The following is a 26,537-nucleotide window of genomic DNA, read 5'->3' as shown; positions in this document are numbered from 1 at the left end:
GCTAGAAAAACATCTCAGTCACCAGACCAACTGTTTCTTAAAAGTTTATGGGAAAATTCAGTGTAACTTGACTTCCGTAAGATTCTTGCTCTCAAAGAACTAGTCGTCAATTCAATTTCTTTAGTTGTCTGGGCGACCTGGGGTCGCCCTGATCTTTGTCGGATCCTGTAAACATCTATACATATAAAGAATAAAGATAAAAGCCAAGAACAGTACATGATTATGTACCATTAATGCTGGAAATCTATTACCTAAAACATGTTAGTCAAAAAACCAGATAAATTGTTAAAAAGAAATTCAACAAAAAATTTAACTAGATTTCCTTTGTAATTATATTTTCATGAATGTTCAATTCAGGAGCGGACTGGCCTGCCGGCCCAATGCGCCTTCCCACCTATGCACCCTTAAGCTTAAACACCATTTTAAAAAAAAATTATTTTATGTTTTTGGTGCAACTTCCTTTTTTTTTTGCTTACAAACCTGTGCGACTTTACTTCGTTTTTTCTTTCTTTTCTTTAAACTCATAAACCCGTGAAACATTGTTTTTTTTTCCTTTTACGCCTTATGGAGGCTAAAGCTGGCGCCCTTTTGCGGGCCCCAATCTCCACCCCTGGTTCAATTATTCAACTAAATAAAAAAATCATTGTGGAATTACTATCATTTTATACTTGAAATAGAGTTTTAATAATTCACAATAAAAGGAAGACTTTACCTGAGCTTGATTTTGTGACTGAAGAGCAGATAATGATGAAAGAGCTTGGGTTGGTGCACTGACTGTTGGAGGGGTCTGGAGATGAGCAGCTAGTCAGAACAGATGCATCAAATTAATAGAGAATTGAATTAAACATAAAAACCCAAAACATTTAAAGGTGTAAATTCATGAGAATTTGGATTAAATGCAAACAGAAAAAGTACATTAGTTTTAATTATTTTTTTAAAATAATTTTATTAGAAGTTTAAACATTAATAGAAGTGTAAATAACATAACGGAATGCACACCTAAAAATATAAAGACAAAGTAAAAAACTAACTACATTTCAGTAAATTCAGAATAAGAGCTATCAGATCTTTATGAAATAGTGATGAAGCAGCAGAGCCAGGTCTCAGATTTTCCGAGTGGGCAAATCTTGAAACTGCGGCCTTTACCCATCTTCCTTCAAGTTTTTATATTGAGTTTCAATAGGGGGGAAAAATAGAAACAGGGTTACTCTGTTCCCCCTCCCCCCTGCAGATCTGGCCCTGAGAAGTAGGAAGGGAACAGCAAAAGTTTTTTTTCTTTAAAGGAAGTTTCCTTTGTGGTGTTTTCATGGAAATGAACAAATTACTTTTCAATCCTTTTTACCACATTGTGCATTTTATTTAAATGCATGCAGCTCTTAGAAGCTCTTTATTGCAATTAAATTTGCTTTTAATATTCACAATGTGTGTAAAATGCATTCAATTCTTTAGATACAGAAATTGCTTTGCAGAATCCAAATATTTTGGACAAATTTGGAGCTTGTCCTGTGCTAAAGCATGTTTGATCCAGAGGGAGGAGAGAGGTCATGACCCCTCTATAATAACTAAATTTAGCCAAGAACTGCATTTTTGGAGCTTTATTTTGAAAAAATTGTTCCAAACCCTTGATTTGTGCCCGAAAATCTCATTTTGATCCCCTCTCCTGAATTTCAGAAAATTACCCGATCCAAACCAAAAGCTGGATCTACCCTTGTACTGTAGAGAAATTTTTCATTCCATGAAAAATACAAAAAAAAAAAAAAAAAAGTGAAAAATAACAAATAGACTAAAATTGGTGAAAAATTCATTCAAATAATGGACACCATGTAATTCTATTCAGGATAGGGACTTTGATAAGGGCAATAAAATTATTCATATTAAATGTATTTTAACTATGATTTAATTTTGATTTCAGATGAATGCTTTCTATTTATTTATTTGTTGGTTTTAAATGCATTTTTTTTTTTTTTCATTTTCTGTTGACAAAAATCAGCAATACTTTTTCACTTCCAGTAGAGCAGCTGATCATTTCTTCTCTCAGCAGGCTCATATGTAACTATATGAGTAATGTTTATGATACTGCTAATAATTTTTACCCTACTTACTAACCACTTACAAAACAGAATTAAAATTTTTTTTTACATCTTTACGATTTCTGCTGTAATTTATGATCATTGACACATAGAAGTTTTATTGCAAAGAAGAATTGGTATTACCAAGCCCAGATCTATAAATGTCCCCCCCCCCCTGCATCAAAATCTGTAGGGCCCCTCCCCAGAGTCCAGCAGTGTATGTTTGCAACATTAAGTATCAGTGCTAGTTTTTTCTTTTTCATTTTCTTGGGACGTTGGGCTCCATGAACAACCCCCCCCCCCCCGCCCTTACACTGCAGGGTCTGTGGATACTCAGATCCAGGCCTGATACACTAATCAGGACCATACATTAAAAATTTCCCCATTTTCTATATAACAACAAAATTTTGTGAAAAACATAAAAAATCTGACACGACAGAGAAAAAGAAATCATGGCAAAGAACATCAGTTGTAAGAAATCAAGTCGATTCCTGTTTCATATTTTGGATGAAGCTAGATTGAAGATTTGAGTATTAAATTCATAAGATATTTTACTTGGTAGTAAAAACAAAAACTTTATTGAACTTTTGCTAAATGCATCTCTACTAATAGTAAAAGCTTAAACAACATTAACATTGTTAAACATACAGGTTCGAATTCATAACGCAATATTACAAAATGTAATAAATTCATGAAATATTAAAGAATGAAAACAAATATATCAACTTCATTTTTAATATTTACTTTTAAAAATAAGTGAAAAATCGAGCAAAGTGCTTGTTTGCTCAAAAGTATTTTCAAAAAAAGAAGAGAAAAAAGGCGAAAAACAGCATGCGCTAATATAACTCTAAACTTGCCAAATAATTGAAATATTAACAGGATGCAATAGAATGTGGGGGGGGGGGGGGGAAACGGCATGCAACTTTTGGCGAAACACGTGTTGGATGTTGGCATCCCCCCCCCCCCTTCCCTTCAGAAAATTACTCATTCGTTAGACATTACAAAGATTTGAATGAAAGATCTTTTAAGCATTTTAGGAAAATTACTCTGATAAATAAATAAATAAATAAAACGTGATAAATAGAGAAAGTAAGTTCATATTTAGTTCAATAAAAATTCACTTCTTATCACTTGATAGCTCATTTACAGTGGCTCCCAAAAGTGTTCGTACACCTTGAAATTTTGTAGTAAAACTAAAATACGCAAAACTGAATTCGAATATGAAGTCCAATTTTTTTTGACACCATATCTATGCCATTCTAAATAAAACCCAGTAGTTTTTTTTTTTTTTTATATTGCCAAATTTTATTTTTGAAATTTGTCAAAAAACGATGAGACACAGAAAATACGCCAGAAAAGTACACTGAAATATTTTGGAATAAATTCATGATTAAAATTATCATGTGTGGTTATTTTATTATTTTTGCATTGTAATGACACTGTAAAGTCATTTGCCTTTAATTTTTTTGTTTATTTATTCCCTAATATTCTGCTGCTTATTATGTTAAAATGGCAGGTATGCGTAGAAAACAACAAACACGATTCGAAATTTAATTTTTTACGTTACAGTAGCCATAAATTGGTTTGAAATGTCTCTAAATTAGTTAATTTATACCATTCCATAGTGAAGTACTTGATAAAATGCTTTAAAGACAAGAATAGAATCGAAAACAAGGTAAGAAAAGGTCAACTGGCAAAGTTAACAAAGCGTGATCGGAGGTTTACAGTTAAAAAAATTATGAAAAATATACATTTGAGCATGGAAAAAGTTTCTACAGAATTGAATGAAACATTTTACGTTTAATTTTCACCTAAAATTGTTCGTCAAGTTCTCTGATTAGCTGGATTAAAGAGGACCTCTTCCCGCAGAAATTTTCTTGTTCGTGCGAAAAAAAGTAAACTTGCGCTTTCCGTCGTAAAATCAATGATAAATAAGCTCAAAACGTTTCGGAACAACGTCTTACTTATAGATAAAAATAAATTCAATATTTTGGGTTAAATTGTTGTATAATTGTCAATAGAAGAAAAATCAGGAATTTAATCTTAAGAACTTAGCTGGATCAGTTAATCAGGATGGTGAAGGTGTTCTTGTGTGAGGATGCATAACAGCATCAGGACTTGAAAATTTGGAATTTTTTGATGAAATAATGAATCATGCTGTTCACTTAAATATTTCAAAAAACAATTTTAAACTATTAGCCCAAAATTTGGCATTCGGAAACAGCTTTGTTTTTTTTTTTTTTAAATCAAAATAACGATAAGAAGTACACGTTTGTGTTTGGTGCCCTAAAAATCGTCCTTTAACTTAGAAATATCTCCTCAATCGCCAGATTTAAACTTAATGGAACATATTTGGAGATATCTTGTGGCTACATTACAAAAATATACCATTGAAACGAAAAGCAAACTAGAAACAGTAAGACTCGAAGTGCAGCTGAACAGTTATTCAGAAAATGCATTAAAAAATAAAAGAAAAAACAATGAAATCTATTCCCAGATGTTTAAAAGCTGTTGTTGATACTGCATGATACTCTACTTAATTATAATTTCGTAAAAAGTTAGATTATTTACTAATTTTTTGACACTTTTTCAAAGTGTACGAAGACTTTTGTGAGATAAAATTTTTAGCCCTTTTTGGTTTTTGATTTTTAAAAAATTAAGTTTTAATTTTTTATTAAAAATTTTCATGTAGTTTTGTTAAAAATAGATCACAGATCTTATAATTAAATACCTATTCCGAAATATTAATTCTAACCAATGCATAGGGGCCTATTTCATTGAAAGTCGTAGGTGTACGAACACTTTTGCGAGCCAATGTATGTATTTCAGGGTTGACCCTCCCCTAAGGGCAAGAACGCAACCCCCCCTCTACTCATTATTGCAGAGACTCCCCCAAAAAATGAGAAAAATATCCTTCAAAACAACTGTACCTAAAAATTTCAATGGCGCACTCTGCGCCATAACCCCCCCCCCCTCCCTCCCTTGGTGGGCATCCCTGCTGTATTTATTTTCTACTACTGGCTGTTTGAAAAAGTAACAGAGACAGAAAATCAGCAGGAAAACAAGAGAGCAAAGAGCTAAAATACTTGCAAATTTGTTGGTGAAGTAAACAGAATTTTACAGCAAAAGGAAGGTTCATCCCGAAGAGGGGGGAAAAGGGGGTTGCCCAAACGTAAAATTGACGCATGCATGGTGAAAATTCGAAGACTATTGTTTTGCGAAAAAGTAAAAGCAGTTATAAAAGCAAATGTACTGCTGAAATGTGCCATAGAATAAAAAAAAAAAAAAAATCGATTAAAAATATTTTTAAAAAAATGAAAAAAACAGAACCACACTAAAAAAAATAGACATTTCTCAAAATATCTCTCATTTTTAAACCTCAAAAATGAGGGGAAAATTTTTTTTAACAACTGTACGTATAAGCCTCGGAAAGTTTTGTGAAATTCCTGGTTTGCAAACGCAAGTTTTTGTGAAGTCTGTGATCGTAAACCCAAAAAAAGAAAAGGATTAGATCCCAGAATGTGGCACCTAAACCTATCAATAGGAAAAAAAAAAGTCATAGGAAGACGATGCAAGTACTCTATTACACCAAACCCAAAATTAATCGATACTAATCGTTACCATACCAATTCCCTAAGAAATACTTAAAAGAAAGACTATTGATACTGAAGTCAAATCTATGGAGACATTCACATGAAAGTAGTAAACATATGAAGTAACTCACGAATTCTGGGGTCCAACCAGCTAGTAGTTCGGTCTATGTGATTGATGAAATATACTTCGCCCTCCAATGTCGTAGCTTGCTCCCATCCTTTAGGTAGAGGACCAAGATTTTGCATATTCACAGAAGCGGTCATACTTGCAGTGGTCGGTTTCTTGCGAGGATCCACCCATGTTGTAGTTTGAGTCAGGTGGCTGAAAAGAACAATAACATTTATATAGATTTTATACGAAAGAAATAGTTTCAAACAGACAAAATAATAAGACAATTTTTTAGTAAAGGGGGGAGGGCGCAAGGCACAAGTGGTGAAAAACGTAGTAAAGAAAAACACATGACTTCCTTTTACTCCAATTTAATGTCATTTCCCCATCATTGGCAATTTTAATGTGATTCAATTGTTTACTCTCCAAATATCACCAACAGTGTTGCCAAGTTGGCGACCAAAAGACTGGCGATATATCGCCAAGTGTCCGCCAAATTATAACACCACTTGAGTTTAAATCGATATTAACAATGATTTCCCCCCCCCCCAAAAGGGGCAAAAGACCCCCTTTAGAGCATCCGAATACAACCAAAAAGGGAGGTGCACAACTAGACCCCACTAGGAGTCTAAGTACCAAATTTCAACTTTCTAGGACATTCCGTTCTTGAGTTATGCGACATACACACATACATACATACAGACGTCACGAGAAAACTCGTTGTAATTAACTCGGGGATCGTCAAAATGGATATTTCGGGTGTCTGTACGTTCCTAGGCATATAATAACGTGTGGTCGGGTTGAAAAATAAACTCAGCATTCATTCGGGGGAGAGCAAAATGGAAATTAAGGCCGATTTTTGAGCGAAAATTTTTTTGCGAATACAATACTATTTCCTTTTCTGTAAAAGGAAGTAAAAAAAGTGTGGGAGTATCGGTGAAAATTAAAACTAAAAATAAGTTAATTTGTACTCAAATCCTGCCAATATATTCAATGAGATTTATAATATGTTAATGGTGCTTCCTCCAGGATTTTTTCGGAGGGCACTGCATCCTGCCCTTTAAAAGAAATTTTTCGATGCGTCTTATTTTTGCATCTTTAAATGTGTCCTCCTTGCCCCATTGAAGTTAAAACAAGGCTTGATCTAAAAGAAAATATTTCTCAAAAGGAAAAATTTTACATACGCCTGGGTTAGAAATGTAACTATCGTTTCCCTTGTCCACTAGAATGGAGTGGAATAGGAGAAAAAAAGACAAACAATAAAAAAACAATTGAATAAGATCTGCAACCTTCAGAGGGGAAAAAAAAGGAAATTTTAAGGTGCGTCTGTTGGAAATGAAATAAATAAATAAATAAAGCTTTTTTTTTCCTTGAGAAATGTAAGGAACATATTTGAATCGATTATTTCAGAAAGGGCACAAGTCTAACTAATGCAACTTTTTAGGAATCAATAAAAAGTGATTATTTCATTCAGAAATGAACTAAATTCTACGAAAATTTTTGACTAATCTAGCCACAAGTAGAATCATTACCTCACCTTAAATTACGTTTCATTTCGTCACTGAAATTATTTTTTTTTAAAATTTTTTAATTTGGATTTATGCCTTTTCTACAATAAGTATCCTAAAAGACTAGTTTACAGTGATGAAAATGCAAATCAAGTGAAACAGATTTGTTTTCAAACTGATTTATGATAGTAAAAACTAATATCACAAAGTGACAAAAATAATTAATGAAGTCCGTATTCATGAATACACTATCTTAAGAAAATACACCGTGTATTTTACACTTTCACTCGTCTTGTTTTAGTGAAATAATAAAAGTCTGGCGTAAGAAAAGAAAAATAAAAAAATAAATAAAAAAAATTACAAAAACTAACAAACTGAGACAAAAAAAAGCAAAAGTTTTACATGTGTTTTTTAAACTATATTCATTTTCATCAAATACTTCCTCCATGGAAATCTTTTTTTTCTATCCTTCTCTTTTCTAGTTATGTGTACCAAGTTCGATGTACATATTAGTATGACTATGTTCAAAATTTGCATTGAATAATCATCTTGATATTTGTTATTTCTTTCAACAATATGAAAATTTTCCCTTTATACTCAATATTGGCAAAGGTAGTACAGCCGACAAGCGTTACTTTGCAATATTCTCTTGAAAACCGTCTATAAAATAGCTAGTCTGAAACCGTTCCTTTGACGTTCTATCGAATATTTAAGCATCATGAATGTTGATAATTGAAAACATTTGTCGCCCAGTAGAATCTTTTTTCAAAATCATAATTTGGGAGATAAGTCCTCTTAAAAAATGAAGGCCACCTGTTTCATCAGTTAGAGTTCATTGTTTTCAACAGATTTGACGGTGAATCTTGATGTAGTTTCAGGATTACGTTTATAAGAGATTGGATTTTACATAGTTATAATCTATCATATCTGTTGAACATTTGCTTTACTGTCCCAAGATACCGGTGGCAAAGGACAAACGAATGTCCTCTCAGAGGAAAGTCATCAGCAATCTTGTTAAATTTCTTCAGTTATTTCTAGAAAAAGTATCCTGCAGTGTTGTTTTTATTTTGGCCAGCGTACATCTCACTGAAATCATACAGTGATGTTAATAAACCCCCTGAAAAATTAGAGAATTTCATTCGGATTCCGTGATTTGGACCCCCCACCCCCTAACCACCAGAACTGACGAACCTACCATTACCAAAATTATGTTAGATCAAAGGAGTTTATTTGTTTTTACTTCATTACGCCACAATATGTAATTCTTCTATGATCTTGCCATTGCGTCTTATTACTATTTCTTCTTTCACGTTGAGTGCAGAAAGGGCATAAGTCCGGGACCTACGCCCTTTCTGCATTAAGCGAAAAATGTGACCCCTAAATAAAGTGCTTTGTTGAACAAGAATTGACTTCCCTGCTACACTAGTCGATGTAGCTACATACACGCATGGAAAAACCACAGCTAACTCAATTTTGAAAAAAAAAATGTGATAAAAAATTATGCCCTTTCTGCAATAATCGATTCATTAGAATAGATGTTTTTAAACTTCATACTCGAGTACCAAAATGTTTCAGTTTCAACATCGCAGTGGTCAATGGTTCATTTTTCAGTAAGGAATTTTATGAACGATTCGCTGCTAAATTCATAAAAATAAAATTGTCTTTTTTTAAATAAATTTCTTAATTTTTTAAAAGTTTAACGTTTTGCAAAATGTTTAGCCCATTTTACATCACAGATCCATAACTAACACGGCCAGATTTTTTTTTTTTTTTTTTTTTTTTTTGCCATTTTCTCATTGATTGATTCGAATTTGATTGAAGGTGAATCTAAATTGACTCATTTTTCAGAATTATTTTTAAAATTTATCATTCAAAAGTTTTTTTGTTGTGAAAGAAGATAATGTGTGAGTTGAAAAATACTGAAGTTCGAATGCATTCCGTGTTCATAAAATAAACTAAAGTACCTTTTCTACTAAAAGGTTTTTGGAGAAACCACTCAGTTATTCAATTGAAGTGCTTATTTAACAGGAAGCACCAAGCTTCCTGTTTCGTAACCGGAGGGGGGGGGGGGGGCTAAGTTGTAATTACTGGTTGGTTTTTGTAGCTTACATTAATAGAGTACAATTCAAGACTGCACATTTTTGAAAATCTTCTATGTTTAATTTTTCCGTTTACACGCAAATACGTAACAATAACGTGGCGAAATTCGACTGAAAAATGTTTCGCGTTCGTGAATAAAATTACCTGTTTTGTGTCTGCTACATGGAAGTAAAAATAACGCTTATGCAAAATTGCAGACTTGTTATATTATTTCATTTGTTTCATACTTTCTTTTTACGTAGAATGGTACAAAATACTAGTCAATGGCACATTAAATTTTGGCCTTTGGCCATTTAAAAATATATATCATTCTCATGAGATCTGTAAAAACAAAAACGCAATTATTTTCATATTCAATATAAAGTGAAAAAGATACCTTTAGAGTCTGTCCAGGAATGATGCCAGACTTTTTTTTCAACATATTTGAACCCCCCTCCCCTTGTCACACGTGACATATTATAAAAAACTATCGCTAAAAAAGGTTTTTGTTTCAACCAAAATGTGTGATGCAACTCCTTATTGTTACCCCCTCCTTCTCCTTTGTCAAACGTTTCACGAATTCCTTTCCCCCTCTCAAAAGTGACATCACTTGCGAACAACCGATTACAAAACACACAAAATAATTTACAAATATTTTGTTGTCAAGGGTTTTGTAAGAAAAGCATAAACAGTAAAATCCTAATCTATCCTTGCAGAAATTCGGCTCGGATTTTTTAAAAATTCGTCTGTTGGTTAAAAACCAAATTATTTTGAGTTAAACTGCAGAGATAAATTCCTGCGGGCCACATCAATAAGCTTCAATGATTTTCTCAGCAAAAACTGCCATAATTTTCAGAATATATTCGAAAACTGACCGGCGTACTTTAACTCTCTAAAAGAATAATTTGTTGTGAGGGGAAAGAACCAAAATCCGAAGGCATCCAACCATTGTCTCGTCATTTGTAAGGCGGAAGGAACAAAGCGAAAGTGGTCCCACTCTTTTTCCCAAGTTGTCCTTTCACCGTCTGTCATCCTTCGTTGATTGCTAGCCGCCCCACTTCCACCCCCGGAGGCTAATTTTCTTTCCACCCAATGGGAAAGATAATGATCATCCCTCTGGAGCAACATTGGCTTGTTTATTCGTGGGAGCCTCAGAAAATCAACCCGTTTACTATATATAGAAAAGACTCAGCCGCAAAAAGAGTAAGTGCCGGAAATTTTACTCTAACTTAGAAAGCTCGAATTTAAAGAGTTCAATTATTAGGCAACCTGGCTCGATTAGTATTCTGTGGAGCGGAAAAATGGTGAAGGTACTAATTTAAATGCGGGGAAAATGCAAATGGCCCAGGATCAATAGCCACATAAGTGAATTGTTAACGAGCAGAATAATCAAGATGTTAATTTCATTCTGAAATTTAGACAGTAATCAATTTCAGGCAGTAGCTTTGAGCAGGATGTTATAATAAATACAGCAGAAGCTGTATTTTATTTGAGTAAGGGATCAGTAAGAACACCGATGAAATTATGGTCCTTGATGTCTCAACAAGCTACTTTGTTTGGGTAAATAGATGTTATAATAAATACAGCAGATGCTGTATTTTATTTCGTTAAAGGATCAGTAAGTACACCGATGAAATTATGGTCTTTGATGTCGTAACAAGCTATTTTGTTTGCCTAAATAAAATGAAATTGTCTCAACCAATAAAATGAAAAGTGAAATAAAGATGTATCAAAATTAAACAACAATTTTAATTATAACATTGCATTGCGTATGAATTTCAAAAATAAGTTGGAAAATTGTGTATTACTTCAAATTTTGCTGACAAAAATTCCAATTTTTATTGTTGATTTAAAATTTTACCTTCATTCAATTCCATGAAACAAATTTACGCATTGAGTACTATTTCTCATGCAGATACTTTTACGTTATTTTAACAGAATATCAAATATTCTAAAAACTAAATATTTAATGTTGAAGCGATGAAATGGCTTCGTGAAAAAAAAAAAAAAAAAAACTGAAATTAAATTTTGCGTCAAATTGACGAAAATTTTCTGAGATTGAAACATTGAGTTTCTGACCAAGCGAGGAAAAAATCGTTGTAAATGACGAAATTTGTCAAACGATTGAAGAATTCTTGGAAGTCGGCGATGAATTTTCAAGAGTGGGGGCATTAAAAATTGGTTTCTAAATAGAAGACTCCTGGTTGAATAATACGGAAATATGTATACCGCTCGTTTGGAAAAAGAGTGCCACAATACGAAATTTTAATTTTTCTCCTTTTTTTTCGCTTCAAGGCCTTCAAATGACGTTATCTTCTTGGGAAAATAATGACCAATTTTTTGTTCTAATATTAGCCACTGGAGAGCACAGCGAACTTACTTTTCTTAAAGAGTTCCTGAAGAGTTCAACTTTAAACGCTTCTCCTGTAACATTTCATTTCTTCGTATTGTGGTATTTTTCTTCCAAATGAGCGATGTGTAGACAAATGTATAAAATCTGACGTACACTCAGAGAGCACATAGCTCAACTTTGCTTCCGAGCCTAGAGGTCCTTTTGGCTAAGAGGCAGTGGCGGCGATTCAAAAAAAAAAAAAAAGGGTGGGGGGGGGGGGTAATCCCCCCCATGTTTCATTTATTATTTTTATTTTTCAATTTAGAAACCAAAAATAAAAATTATAAAAAAAGCAGAAAGGTCAAAATTTTCAGAACATAATATTTCCTGTAACGACCCCAGTAATTGGAAGGTCACCAGTGATTGGCACTTCCAACAAAAATGTCCTAAAATAAGATTCATATTCAATCTTTTAAAAGTAGAAGGCTATATACCAACTGAATATACATTTACTTAAAAGAGTATAACTTCAATTCATATCACTAAATGGTAGCAGTACATAGGCAAGAAACAATTGTGGCTTATGTCAAATCAAGCCATTTTTGTTGCAAAAGCTTTTTCTCTGGCTTAAGGGAAGCATGCACATCAATCCATTAAAATCTGACTTGAAATCTTAAACTTTGGTTAGCAAAAGTTTTGTTAAGTTGAAAGATGCTACTTTGAGAGTGCGTAGAAGTAAATTTTTGTCTCTTTTTGGGTTTTTAAAGAAATGATGGATGCCATTCAGTGGTGCTTCAGTTTTGTTAGCCCCCAGTAATTGGCACATGTTTCTTCTAGTCCCTAATGCGTTGTGCAATCTGTCACAAGTTTAATTTCTGATAACTTTGCAGCAACAATATTATATGGGTTCTACTATTGATTTGAATCCTCTAGAATCTACTATTAAATTTTTAAAAGAAACAATAAAAACAAATATGTTTGGCCATCACAATCAGATATTGCGACTGTAGCGAATATGTGTGGGCATCACAGTAATATTGCGACTGTAGAGAATCGTTTCCTTTTTATGGTCCCTTTGAATCATCGGGTTAATATTCCTTTTTATGTGAAAACAGTTACAATTCGTAAAATCAAAACTACATGCCGACTGATGAAACAGCAATAATCTCAATATTTTTTTCCGTGTAACATTCCAAATTTTTATTTCTCTAAAATATGTTTTTAACGTCAAGATGTATGGTTTAACATTTATGTAAAATTACCTACTTTAAATTAATATTGATTATGCTTCTTATTAAGATGAAGTTTGTATGTAATCTAAAAGTGAAAAATAAAGTGATTTTCCAGTTCTATTAACATGTGCCAATTACTGGATCGCAAGGTGTCATACACTGGGGTATCAGGTGCCAATTACTGGTGATTTTGGTAACTTTCTATACATATATTTTTATAAAACTATCTATTCACAAATTTTTGCTTTTAGTGAACTAAATAGATGCACCGATGTGCATTCTTTGATACAAAACTATCTATTCACAAATTTTTGCTTTTAGTGAACTAAATAGATGCACCGATGTGCATTCTTTGATACAAAACTATTTACAAGTAAATGTGTCTTTGGTCTTTCCTAAGAAATGAAAACAGAGGTAAGTTTAAGGTCAAACTCTTAAAGTGCCAATTACTGGGGTTGTTACCCTATATCTGTTTATGAAACATTATTTAGCACAAGCAGTAACTTTTAGTAAATGTATTCATTGCTTAGATATCAGTAAATCACTTGTTTCACTTAAAAACAAGCCATACTTGTTCAATGAAATTATTACCAAGTGCTTGTGACATCTCAAAATACTTAGGGGTAAAAGTTTCTTCGAGGAAAGTTGTGTACAAAATTCATCAAATCTTGATAAAAACGTGAGTTAAGTTGCTAGATTTTCATCAATTACCACTCATCTGCTCTTAAAACCAGTCCTAGCAAAATTTTGTACTTTTTTTTTTTTTTTTTTTCCCCCTCTCCCTTATTAGTACCAATCGCCGCCTCTGCGAAGAGGTAAAGCACTGGGTTAAAATAAAATCAAAGTTCCATGGATCAAACCCCGACACGGACACGAATCGCTCACTTGGATGTCCGCATTCGTACGCCACACGTTATTTCAGATTTTGAGATTTCGTTTACGCAGGATCTCAATTCAGTGAAAAATAAAAAATAATTATTAAGTGGTTTTGGTAGTCCAAGGCCGGATGGGAAGTCAGGATAGGTCGTTGTTGACCTTCCAAAAATTCGCCTTTCGACAGATTTTGACCGATGATTCGAAAAATTTGGAGGCAGTATTGAAATACTTTTGGCACAGTTCAAGTCCACTTTCATAGTATCGGAAGGTTTTGAATTTTTCACATGAAGTCGGAAAAAGCAAGTAACAAGTGTTTCCTCCCCCCCCCCCAAAAAAAAATCCTGGTCTGAGATACAGCCCGCCAAAGATAAACAACCTGGGCATCATTTCTAAATGACTTTTCTGCCCCCCCCCCCCCCCCAATATTGTTCACTCCCTAGTTTTAAAAGTATTGGGCCCCCTTCAGGCTCGGGCCAACAGGCGTCCCCCCCCCCTGTGCCCTTGAACGATTCACGATATTTTGTTGCGGTTTTCTTTATTTGATAGATAATCATTTTCCCTTTTAAACAATACACACCATTTGGAAATAGTGTTAAATTTCTCTTTGCTACGACCTTTTGAAAAAAATCATTTTAGAATCAATTTTTGATTTTGTTTTCTAAACCTCAAATTTTAACATTTTTGATTTTTTTAAACTGTTGATCAGTGTCTGAGAACTACATTCCCTGAAAAGGAGAGCTTCCACTTTTGAGTTTAACAAGTTTTAAATGCATTTAAAAAATAAGGGTTTTGTGGGAACTCAATGCGTAAAGATTGGCTTGAAAATTCAAAATAAGTTGCCAGGAGGCATATTTAATTTAGCTGCATAACCACATTTTCATTTTTAATATTTTATTTGCTACTATTTCTAGGATTTTTATTTTTGTGAAAACAAGAAGGCACTATGCTGAACGAATATTTTGGCACTATAAAAAGTTGCTAACGGAGAAAATTTTCGGCTGGCAAATCGGGTTTAAGATGACTGCGTTATTGTTTTCATAAAAAATAAATAAAATAAAATTCCTGGATAAAGCAGCAACTAAAAATGAAAACGGGCCTATATACACTAAATTAAAAGTGTCTTGTGGCAACTTGGAACTAAATAAAATTTTGAATTTTCTAGTTCACCTTTACAAACTTGTTATGGGATGTTTAAGGGCGCGAGACAGGGCAGAAAACTCTGGTACAAGCCATCGAACCCATGTCTTTCCGGAGCGGCGGCCATTCTGCTCTGGAGTCGATCAGAAGAGCTCGATTTCCCTGAGAAAGTAGCTGCAAGAAAGTCAGCACATGGCCCAGAATTCGAAATGAGACGGCGACGAAATTACAGCGCACGCTTCGCTGATTCACCCCCTCCCCCGACACCGGAGATTTATTCGATCACGTGCACCAGCGGTGGCCGCTGAGCTTTCCTTTCCTCTGCTGCTGGAATCGTTTTGATGTGTGTGGTAGTAGATTTAGGTTTTTATTGTAGTCGTGCAATAGATATTTTATTCCAGCGGTGGAGAGCACTTGATTTTCTTTTCTAAACCGCACAAATCTAGGAGTAGACATTCGCTGAAGCAAGTACGTTGTGAATCTTTTGTCGAAAAAGGAAGACTTTTTTTTGGGGAGTTTCAGTGAAAAAAAAACAGACGTGGTATAGGCGCGACGCGAATTTAAACTAGAATACTTTAGAAAAACTACTACGAAAGTGACACTTTTCACTCCAGGGTCACTCGTACCTACCACTGTTTGTAGTTAAACCCAGTTGGATGGGGCCCTGAAGACAGTTCAGATTTTTTGATCCAGAGCAGAAGTCGAACAATCAATACTCCAAAACCCCCAGAGGTATCGTTTCACTGCGAGGAATTTGTGACCACGAGCACATTTAACGTCCCTTAGTCACCATTAATGAAAGACGGTGAATCTTCGACCGGCTAGGTTGAACACGGGATCCTCCGGTCACATGTCCGATGCCTTACCGGGCACCACGACCAATGAAAGTGACACAGCTAAAGTCAGAGCCACTTACCTTTCTCAGTGCTGTAGTTGGGAGGGATGAACAAGGGGGGAATATTTGGTTTATTGTAAAAATAATGCAAGTGTGATGTAAATTGGATTTAAACCAGATTTTTCTTTGGTGAGTCTCCGCAAACCCTTAAGCGAATTCCGCCAAACATTTCTTTTTCCAAGGACAGCACTGCTATTACCTAAACAAGAAGTAAACATTACCAAGGTCATGGTTCAATTTAACAAAGCCACACTATATCAGTGCCTTGTGAATCTCACAGCCACAGTAAACCGTACAGGTTGAGAATCAATGCTTTAAATAAGTCCTTCTCGAAACGACCACATTTTCATTCACCAAAAAAAAAACTTTTTATGTCTCAGTTCATTATGATACTCGAAGCTCAATTCAGTCAATTTAAGGCTGTTCTTACACGATTAGTGATTTAAAAACAGTAAAGGATTGCTGTTTAGTATTTCTAACTTATTTCCTAATTTACAGAAAAAACTCACAATTACTAATAATCCTGACAATGCAAATTTGGGATTTACAAGGATGTTCACGAAATCGTGACGTTTACTAAAATTTTAACTTGGTGCTCCTGATTTTCTATTCAATTTGTTTTGAATGTTAAAATCATTATTACGTCCTTTAGAAGCAATATCAAGCAAACAAGGAGTGGTAGCTTTGAAGACGTTTTACTGCATCGATATCTCTTATAAAAGTAACGATGGAGCACGAATTACATTACTACATTACGAAAATTCCGCCCCTAATACATTCGAAAGAAGTGGCCACCGTAAAGCATCACTAATAATCAGTATCACCTAAGTTATACATAGACTTAGGTACCGATTGTTGTTGTTGTCTTGTGCCAGCTAGGCTGGCAACTTAAAAGTTGCGATGCTTCACTTTTTCCAACACCGTAATTTGGTGTGTAGTCCCGACTTCCACAGTACACAAGTATCATAAGGACTCGTTTATAAGGTAGGCAATCATTCACAGCATAACAACCTTTTCACACAAAAAAAGGACAAGGTCAGGAGAGAGAATGTACATCCATGCCCGAGTCGGGATTCGAACCCGGAACCTCCACATCCGTATTCAGACTTCTCTGACCATAGACTATAATTCCATGAAACATTTTGCACACACTATCTTTAATAGTATTTAACAGTCTTAAAACTTGTCAGCTGAATAAATTATTGAACAGAAATTTTGAGTACTGAAAAAGTCGAGGCTGTATTAATTTTAATGTACTTTCTTTAAGAAATTGCGTGATTAGTACCATTGTTTAGCCATTAGTAAATCTAACGAAATTAGTAATTCAAGAAATTTTTCTTCACGCAATCATATCCATTTTTGATAGGATTTGCTACAATGTTCGTTAGACGGAAATGCAGCTTGTGATCAAATAAAATTAACGATTGCAACATTATTTAACCTAAAAACTGAGAAAAAGAGAAAGTGAAACGATGAAAGCAAAACAAATCAATTGAAGTATGATTCTAAAATCATTGGGTAACACTCGTAATAAAAAAGAAAATTAACGTAAGCGCGGCAACTTCCCAATAAAAAACACTCCATAAATAGTTCACACTTGCTTTCTATGTTTCAGAAGTTAATTTTAAATCGTTGTGCAAAGTCGACAAAAGAAAAGAAACGAAAAAGAGGGAGAAAAAAAAGTGTCTTAAGGATACGCAAAGTAAGTAACAAACTCAAACAGGGCACCGCAACAGCCTGAAACTCAACATGAAGTAGTGCGTAACTTGACAAAACAATCTTGGTCCGAATATTTTTTCTCTGAACAGTTAGTATTTCATTTCGAATTTCAAAAATGAATAAATAAATAAATAGAAATAAAACTCTGATGTATTTTTAATTTAACCGCGGAGTCGGAGGGAAAGTGGTCGACTCCAGCTCCGAATCCGAAATCTTTACAACCTTTGACTCCGACTCATTTACCCCAAAATCAGTCCGACTCCTGCTCAGTAAGCATTGGCAGAGTTACGGACTAGGACGGAAAATGACCGATTCCGACTCTTTTAGCCCAAAACCGGGCCGACTCCGACGCCGCAGCCCTACTTTTAACTGTATTTATGAAGAGGTCAGTAAGACAACGGGATTCATATAAAGAAGTGATTCGACTTCAACTAGTTTTAAAGAAAAAAAAAGGTAAGAATTAAACCTTAGGGTGATTGCCAAGTCAAGCAACCCGTTATAAAATATTTTATTAAAAAAGTAACTATTAACTTTACATGTAAATCATTCAGCTTGTCGGTAATAACTATATTTTTCGGGATAACGCGCCATTTTTATTTTGTTTTCAATGCACACTATTAAGTAGCTTTTCGTTTGTAGCGTGGTCGAGATGAATTTTTCCCGAATGCAAAATTTTTTTATGATTAACGTGTCGATTTTTATTGGACCAAATTCTTGAACTCTGACTACCAAAATAGCCTGCCTGTGAGGTGAAATAACCGAGTTTCGCTTGTAATGAATTCAGAATCTACTTTTCCCATTCTATTTCCATCAATGAATGTCCTTTGTTGTCGATAATAGTTTAAACGTTTAATGTAATCGGGAGTTATCAATATTCTGGAATAATACGAACACGATAAGCGTGAAACTCGAATTTCTTCAGATCTCTGTGTGAATTTCCATCTGTGATGCTAGTTTACTGAAAGCATTAAAGTTTAACATTTTGCTTTCACCTTATTTTCATGCTGGACCAATAGGGATGACTTCTCCGGTCTCCGACACTACCAGTTTCCTAAAAACTAGATATTTATCGAAATATTTTATTTATTTATTTATTTCTCTTGTTCGGTGCAGAAATTCTCGGAAATTAATTATTGAAAGGCTCAACAATGGCTTTAAACGAATGAGTTGGAAAATTTTGCTCTATAATAAAAATTGGTGAAAAAATCGACAACACGACAAACTAAAAGCTAATGAAAGTTGTCAGTGCGCACGGAGTATGAAAACAAAAATGGTGTGTAATCAGGGTTCGAAAATATCATATTATTTTCGAAAGTATCGAAAATATCCGATATTTTGATATATATATCCGATGTTTTCAATTAGCACAAACTAAAGTCTACAAAATAATAAATGTTCATCCTCCAATCACTCTTTATTTTCTTATATTATAATAACAATATTTAGACTGTTAATTATGGTTGTTTTCATTATTTATATCTAATATTTCGTTTTACATTTCTATCAATTTTAATGGAGTTAATTTAGCATTAGTTGTTTTACTCATTTCCCTTCTGTTAGCTACTTTTTACAGTATGATTCATCAGAAATAAATGACATGCATTAGTTGGTGCACAGTCAAAATACATTTTCTTTTTTTTTAAATTAGTAATATTTAAATAGGCACTTTTAAAATGAATTCAAATTGTTGTATTACTAATAATTTTATGAATATAGAATACAAGTAAAAAAGGAATAGTGTATTACTTTGTTACATTATTGATGCATTAATACATCATAAAAATATAGTGCATAACTTTTTGGTTATTTTTAATAACAAATGAACAATAGCAGTTAAAAATAAATATCAAAAACATCAAAATATCACGATATTTTCAAAATAAATATCGCATATATATCGTGATATATATCATGATATGTATCAACTGATATATGTCGGCGAACCCTGTGTGTAATACCGAAAAGTAGAGTGTTGCCAGCAGGCAAAATAATTTGCATTTAAAATCAATAGTATTTTTTAAAATAAAATGCTTAATAAAGGCGGGGCGTGCCCTTTGGATAGTTCTGAACATTTTACAATCATCGTCGTCAATTTGATCGCAACAACTATGGCTACTAACACTGACAATAAAAATTATAAAATGAAGAATAAAACTACACAAATGCAAAGGTATTAAATAGTATTGTTTGCTAGGATTGTCAAATGAAGACTATGATAAAGCTCTATAATAAAAAAGACCTGTCGTGAAGAGATGGGACTATGATATTTTAAACAGTAAGAAAAATATATTTGAGGACAATGAAAGAAGCTACATTGAAAGTGATATTGGTTACGGTCAAAAAAGAAAGGAAGGAGGGGCTTCCAAAGCAGACTCTTCGTTAAAAATTAGTAACACTTATCAGCACAAAAAAATATTTCTTAAAAAATTCTAACTCTTTTACTTCATCAACTTATCGACAGATAATTTTCCTCTGAATAAATAATTTAACAACTATTTAAAAAAAAAAAACAGAAATATAAAAGAAAAAATAATCCAATCGTTAAACTTACAAAAATTAATTCAAAAAGTCACAACAAAAGTTGAGGGTGTTATAAATACATACATGCATTTAATATCAAAGACCATAATCAATATTAAAAAAAAAAAAAAAAAAAAAAAAAAAAAAAAAAAAAAAAAAAAAAACACACGCATTTGTTTATCGATAAATAAATTTTTTTTAAACTGTGGTAGTACGGCTCAGACGCAATACATGACAACAGAAATATTGCTAGAGCTTTTTTCAAGGTGTGAAAATACTTCTAATATCCTAGGTGAAAATACCATTAATATTTTCATTATAAAAAAAATTGAGGAATGAAATATACGAAAATTGTGAAGACCAGAGTGTGATCTATTTCATTAAAAAAATAAAAAATAAAATAATAACACTTAAAGGATGTGACGAAAGATGAGAGGGAAAGAAAAGATCAGTGTTATTTTTATTTTTTAACCTTTAGATTGAATGTTTGACATTTTGAACTTTAAAATATTTTAAAACATCCAAACCTAATTACTTTAAAGTTCAAATTGCTCCCCCGCCCCTCCCCCTCCATTTTCAACAAGATGCTAATATTTTTATTCAAAACAAAAATCGTGAAAATGAGCTTAACCAAATTTTTGAGGCTCATTTTGTATTTTCAACGTGTGAAATACACTTGTACGGACTGAAAAAATATCTCAGCATATTAACTTATATCGCGATGTATGAAATTATTTTAATTCGGATTTTGTTATAATTTGTCATTTTCAATTGAAGAAACTAATTTAAAAGAAAAAAGCTTTAATAAAATAAAATAAAAGGTATCTGAGAGAAAATTCATTAACAACACATTTTACATGCGTTTTAGCATGTAAAATGTGTTGTTAATGTAGGTCAAAAAAAAAAAAACAAAAAAAAAACTGACGTGAAAAACCTCCGGATAGATATTTAAATGATCAAAAGAGCAATTACACGTTTAAAATTACCGTTTAACACAGCGCGTGCAATTTCTTATTACAGTCTAAAACTAATATTTAGCATTCCTTAAACACGTGTAAGGCAACCTCGACAGGCCTTGAGAATATTGAAACTAGTCTTACTACGTCTTGCAGCACTAAAAATATGCGTTGAATCAGCTATGGATCCAATTTATAAGGTAAAAAGAATTAAGAGAAATTTTTGAAATACGCAGTCGTATAAAGTCAATCTCGACAACTGTGGGACAAAATATATTATAAAAACTTGCATAAGAAAATAAATTAACTAGTTAGGAAGTTTTAACGAATGCGTCATACAGGAAAAATGGAAGTTTGTTTTCGATAATGCTTATAAATTAAATTCATTTTCTCAAACAAAGCGAATTAAAATGAAGTTTTTACTTGAATACCAAAAACAAACTTACTAAACTAATTTATTCATGCGTCTTAGCTCTTAGGGGGAAAAACGGTTGCCTGACTGAAAAAGCATTTATTGCAATAAAAAAAAAAAAATAATACTGAAGAACAAACTCATCTTTTCAGAAGTACGGGCTAATATCAAGAATTTCTGCTTGGTAATTTTGTGTAGTTTCGAAACACAGAAAATTATTACTATGCATCCCAACAAAAGAGTTTCATTATTCATTTATTTTCAAATTATTATTTAAATTATTTTTTTAAATGTTATTCAAAATTTCACTTTTTTTTTTTTTTTTAAATCCCTGATGAATAATGCCTTATTCTCTTAATAAATGCATCGTTTTGGATAACCAAGTTGCATTTAGATCGAAACTTCTATCCCAAATTAGTTTTCACTTTAAAATACTTCAGTGTTACATATTGAAACTGGTGATTTTATGATATTATTCAAACATTTTCCAGATTTCATGATGATATGCTAACAATCAACAGCATTTACTTATCAACTATTCCCAAATTAAATCAGTTCCAAATTAATTTCAAAAATCCAGGGTTCCACTCTTAAGCCAAGTTTAATTTCGTAAGGACTCTTCCACCAGTTATTGCATAAAACTATTTCCTAACCCAGAGGTCTTGGTCTGCGGAACACTAGGGTTCTCAGTTAGTTACTTTAAAAGGATTCCAATGCTGATCACTATTTGCTTGATCAAAAGCGACAAATTTTTGTAAAATTTTAAATTTTTTAAGATCGAAGTCTTAACTAGAGTCAGTACCCTTTATAAGCGTGATGTTAAACTGCTTAACTTTATGCACCCTTTTCTCAAAATCTGTAAATGATAGAAACCTACAATTTTCACCATGTTTTCAAAAGATATCTAAGAGTCTACTGAAATGTAATTTTAGGGCAATTCTGTTGATTTCATTATTTATTCCGTTTTAAACAATAGTCACTTTTTAAATGAAAAAAAAAAAAAAAATCTGGTATGGGTTGTCTCCCAAAATCGGACGTGGTTTAAGAAAGCGTGAACTCGGAATTTTTGAAATTGTTTTCGTATTGATTTCGTACTGCGAAGGGAAGGAAGGGAATGCTTGGTAAAAGTAAATGCTGTTAATAGCATAACATATTGGAATTTCTAAAAAAATGTCTAACAAAATTATAAAATCATTAGTATCAACAAACCGTGCAAAAATATTCAAGTTGCAACTAATTTGTGACGGAGGGAGCATTATATAAGTATCAATTGTTCATTTACTTATTTGCATACCAATCTAAGATTACCTGTAACTTACGGTAACCAATAGCAAATGTTTTAGTTCTTTAATAACAACAAAACCAAATAAAGTCATTGAACCCGCTTTTCAACATTTCATTGGAAGATTTTAGCGTTGAAATTTGTTTACTTATACTGCCGCACGGATTTTTTTTTTTTTAATCAACGAACAAGTATTTACTTTGTTGAAAGAACAAAATTTTGAATTTAGAAGACAATGGTGCTGCATTTAATGATATAAAAAATATATAAAGAGCAATGCACATCCCTGATTGAAACGAAACTAAACAAAGCAAATAATTTATTTAAACAGATTATTATTATTTCAAAACTTTTCTCCGGAATAAAAAGTAAAGTCACACAACTGGTTCAGTGAGGTTCTGGAGCCATTTCTGCTCCGTAAGTTCGAGTTGCCAGTCTCTTCTCACGTTTCGGAAAAGTTTCTCGTGTTTTCTGACCCAGAGAAGTGGAGGGTAACTGAATGATTGTGGGATCATTTCTCCACCGACTCCCAGATGTCAAAAACCTCCGATTTCCACTCTCTCTCGCCTGAAAGGGAAACTTAGTTGCTACTTTTGCTGCTGGTGGCTGACACGCCGATTGGTTTTCGCTGCCGACGAAGGAGAAATTTTCGATAGCTCTTGAAAATAAAACAATAAAAAACGCAGAGAGAACGATTGGAAGCGCGATCGGTTCGGCAACTCCGACACTAAATTCTCGTGATCACATCGGATGCAGAAAATAAAAACTTATGAGCATCTTTAATCCGTTGAATAGCATGAGCTTTGCGGTAAAATAAGGACATTTGCTATGTTTTCAGAAAAAAAAGAACAATTTTTTAACTCTTATTTTTATTTTTTTGCTAGTAATAAAGCTTATCAGAAATATGAGGAAAAAATTAATTCAAAGTTATTTGTATTCGATTATTTACAAAATACATTTTGAACTTTGGAGAAACATATGCCCCACATTGACTTCAAAGGATTAAGGACCAAAATGACAAAAGTTACAGACAAGGGCGAATAAAAGGGGAGAGTCATGGTTTCATGACCCCCCTCCCTAAACTGTCGATAATTTCATCCATGTATCATTGTTGTATGTGACCCTTATTTAATGATTGCATACCAGATGGACGGATGTAGGATATCATGCATATATGTTACTACACATCGTGTTAGAATGCGTAATGAATAAAATATAAAATGTCATTGTTTTCTATAAACTTTTAAATTTATTATTTATTTAATTTAGTAAATATTTGAAATAATACTTATTTTCATTGCTTCTGAAATATATCCTACTATTCTCCTGACACCTGCCCATTTTGATGCTTCTGATTGACACTCCCACAGTTCCAGAAATTTTTCGCATCCCAAATTCTAAATTTTTCAGCATGACCCCCCTCCTTAAAGTGCTACACTGTATCGCCCTTTGTTACAGACCTATAAAATTTATCTTAATTTTAAAAATACAGTTATTTTAACAAATGATACCTTATGTGTTACTCTTTTTTCTCCACGTAGGAATAAATGTTACTGCAAAAGAACAACACTATTAAAGAAAAAGCAGCAAGCAGGAGGCGAAGCCCCGGAAATACACCGCCGGGGTACTTCGGTACTTCAGGAAACGAAGATGTATACCAATAAACGGCAGGTGACTAATTTAATACGTATAAATGACTCTTAAAATAATCTTTTTAAAGAAAAGTTTGCACAAGAAGCTGAGTTAAAATTGGATGTGGGGGATGGAGTACAAGCTGATGACAAATGGATCAAATAAGGTGGTTTATAGGGGGAATTTCTGATCAAAAAATTCTGAAGTCTTTGCTTGTGTTGATTAAAAGTGCTGTTATATGAATACAATTGTCAACAATATGAATACAATGTTCAATTACATTTTTTTTTTTCGGGTGCATAAAACTTAAAATGAGACTGAATTAAATGTTTTCAAATTCAGTTAAACATTCATACGCATAGCAGCATACTTCCGGATTTCGAACTACAAAGAGGTATCCAAGTCAATATTTTGTACCTGACGTTATAATTTTATATTTTAGTTTTACAGCTGCATTCGAAAAATAACTATACAAAGGCAACAATAGATTCATCTGATAGTGGATTAATTTCACCAATTTATTTCAAAATGTATCGTAATCGTTACGAGATTTGAAACAAAATGTGAAGCATCACTGATCAAGGGAAACGAAACAAATGTTAATTGGTAAAGTTGCTTCAAGTATCCGATTGTTATACGATATGTAATACAGTCTACAGTCTTAAGTTATACAGCGCTTCGCTGGTCTGGTTCAACCCGTGGCCCGCATCTAGCCCATTTATTCCTTTTTGTTGACCAATTTCCCTTCTTGCTGAAAAATATTTCAATTCAGCATTTGAAAAGAAAAAAAAATCGTTTAATTTCAAGACAGCTTTCAAAAAATCTGAAGTAGTATTATTTAGTCTTCACTTCGCTCATAAAAGAAGATCCTGAACTTATATAAGGATGCTGATTAACTTGAATCATCAGTAAACACTGCCAATCATTGCATTGTATTGATATCTCGACAGCAAAATGCAGTTGCATTTAACTTATTTCAATGCAAATTTTAATAAATGTTTTTTAAATAAAACATGCAATTCCTTTTCTTTCTGGGATAGACATTCCTATAGTACAGTTTGATTGGCATTAGGGGTACTAAAGGTTAGACCGTAAAAAATGAGATATTATGTAGTACTGGAATATCATTTTAGTAATGTTCAAAGGCTAAGATATAGACATAGTGTATTAAATATAGTGTGTAAATTCCTGTACATATGATTTGTACATAAGGTAATAAAGCATTGAAGCAACAGTATCAATAAAAATATCAACTATAAATAAAACTTCATAGGGTTGGTTGGGGGAAGTGGGTCACTGGGTCACCCCTAAAACTGTAATATGGATCAAGTTTTCAAACTTTTTTGCATTGATCATGTTAAATTTCATCACAGTGATTGGTTTCGCACATATTTGTGATTGAAGGAATTGTTTTCTAGGTCATAGCACTTAGTCAAAAAAAAAAAAAAAATATCTGAAATTTTTTTTTTTTTTGCGAGTTTAAGCAACATTTTTTAAAGAAATGTTTTCAGGTTAGTTATCATTACTTTTTTTATGATAATTAATTTTTCACGTATAGTTTAGCTTTAAGTTCATACAGCAACAAGAGCTTTTGTATAAAATATTATTAATAAGTGTTTAAGAGGGGTCCCACTTACCCCGTACATTTTTTCTATACGGGGTAAGTGGTGCCCTCACTATGGGGTAAGTGCGGGTCCCACTATAATAATGGGGATTTCAAAATCAAAAGCAACTCTGATCAAATATTTGTACTAGTGAAATACAAGACAACTATGACAACTTAGTAGGAATGGATAGTTCAGCTACAAAAACTGCTAAAACTGGTGATTATGTATTTGTGAAACATACATGAAGGAAAATCATAAAGGTTTAAGTAGGTCTAATGTTAGAAGTTGAAGATACAAATTAAAAAATACTGTTGAGAATTTTCAAGAACGAATAGAAATAGTGACTTTTTATTGGCATAGTGCAGATGATGCTGGAATTATTACTGAGGATGAAGCGATAATGGTTCTTCCTTAGCCAACCTTACATAGACGCAGTCATTAAGTGTTTCCAATGTCTTTTTCAACTTATAGTTTTGGCAAATTTACTCAAACTGATCTTAATCAACTGTATCACGTTCATTAAACACACCTTTATAAGTAAAAGCAAAATATATACCTATGAGCTTTCAATACATTTCG

The 26,537-nt window shown here is 33.0% G+C and overlaps 1 protein-coding gene across 1 annotated transcript in view; it reads right to left on the bottom strand.

Annotated features, from left to right (window-relative positions):
- The window catches only part of LOC129233468 (transcriptional coactivator YAP1-A-like), a 171,915-nt gene that overhangs the window by 23,989 nt on the left and 121,389 nt on the right, over positions 1-26,537 (bottom strand). Inside the window, exons 2-3 of the mRNA XM_054867492.1 lie at positions 5,794-5,984; positions 713-801 (exon numbers count right to left, since the gene is read on the bottom strand). Of these exons, the coding sequence (XP_054723467.1) occupies positions 713-801; positions 5,794-5,984 (280 nt within the window). The remainder of the gene's footprint in view (positions 1-712; positions 802-5,793; positions 5,985-26,537) is intronic.

This window comes from Uloborus diversus, chromosome 1 (assembly GCF_026930045.1).
Source record: "Uloborus diversus isolate 005 chromosome 1, Udiv.v.3.1, whole genome shotgun sequence".
Lineage (NCBI taxonomy): Eukaryota > Metazoa > Arthropoda > Arachnida > Araneae > Uloboridae > Uloborus > Uloborus diversus.
The sequence above is the reverse complement of the archived record's forward strand: the minus strand, read 5'-3'. Positions and strand labels throughout refer to the sequence as shown.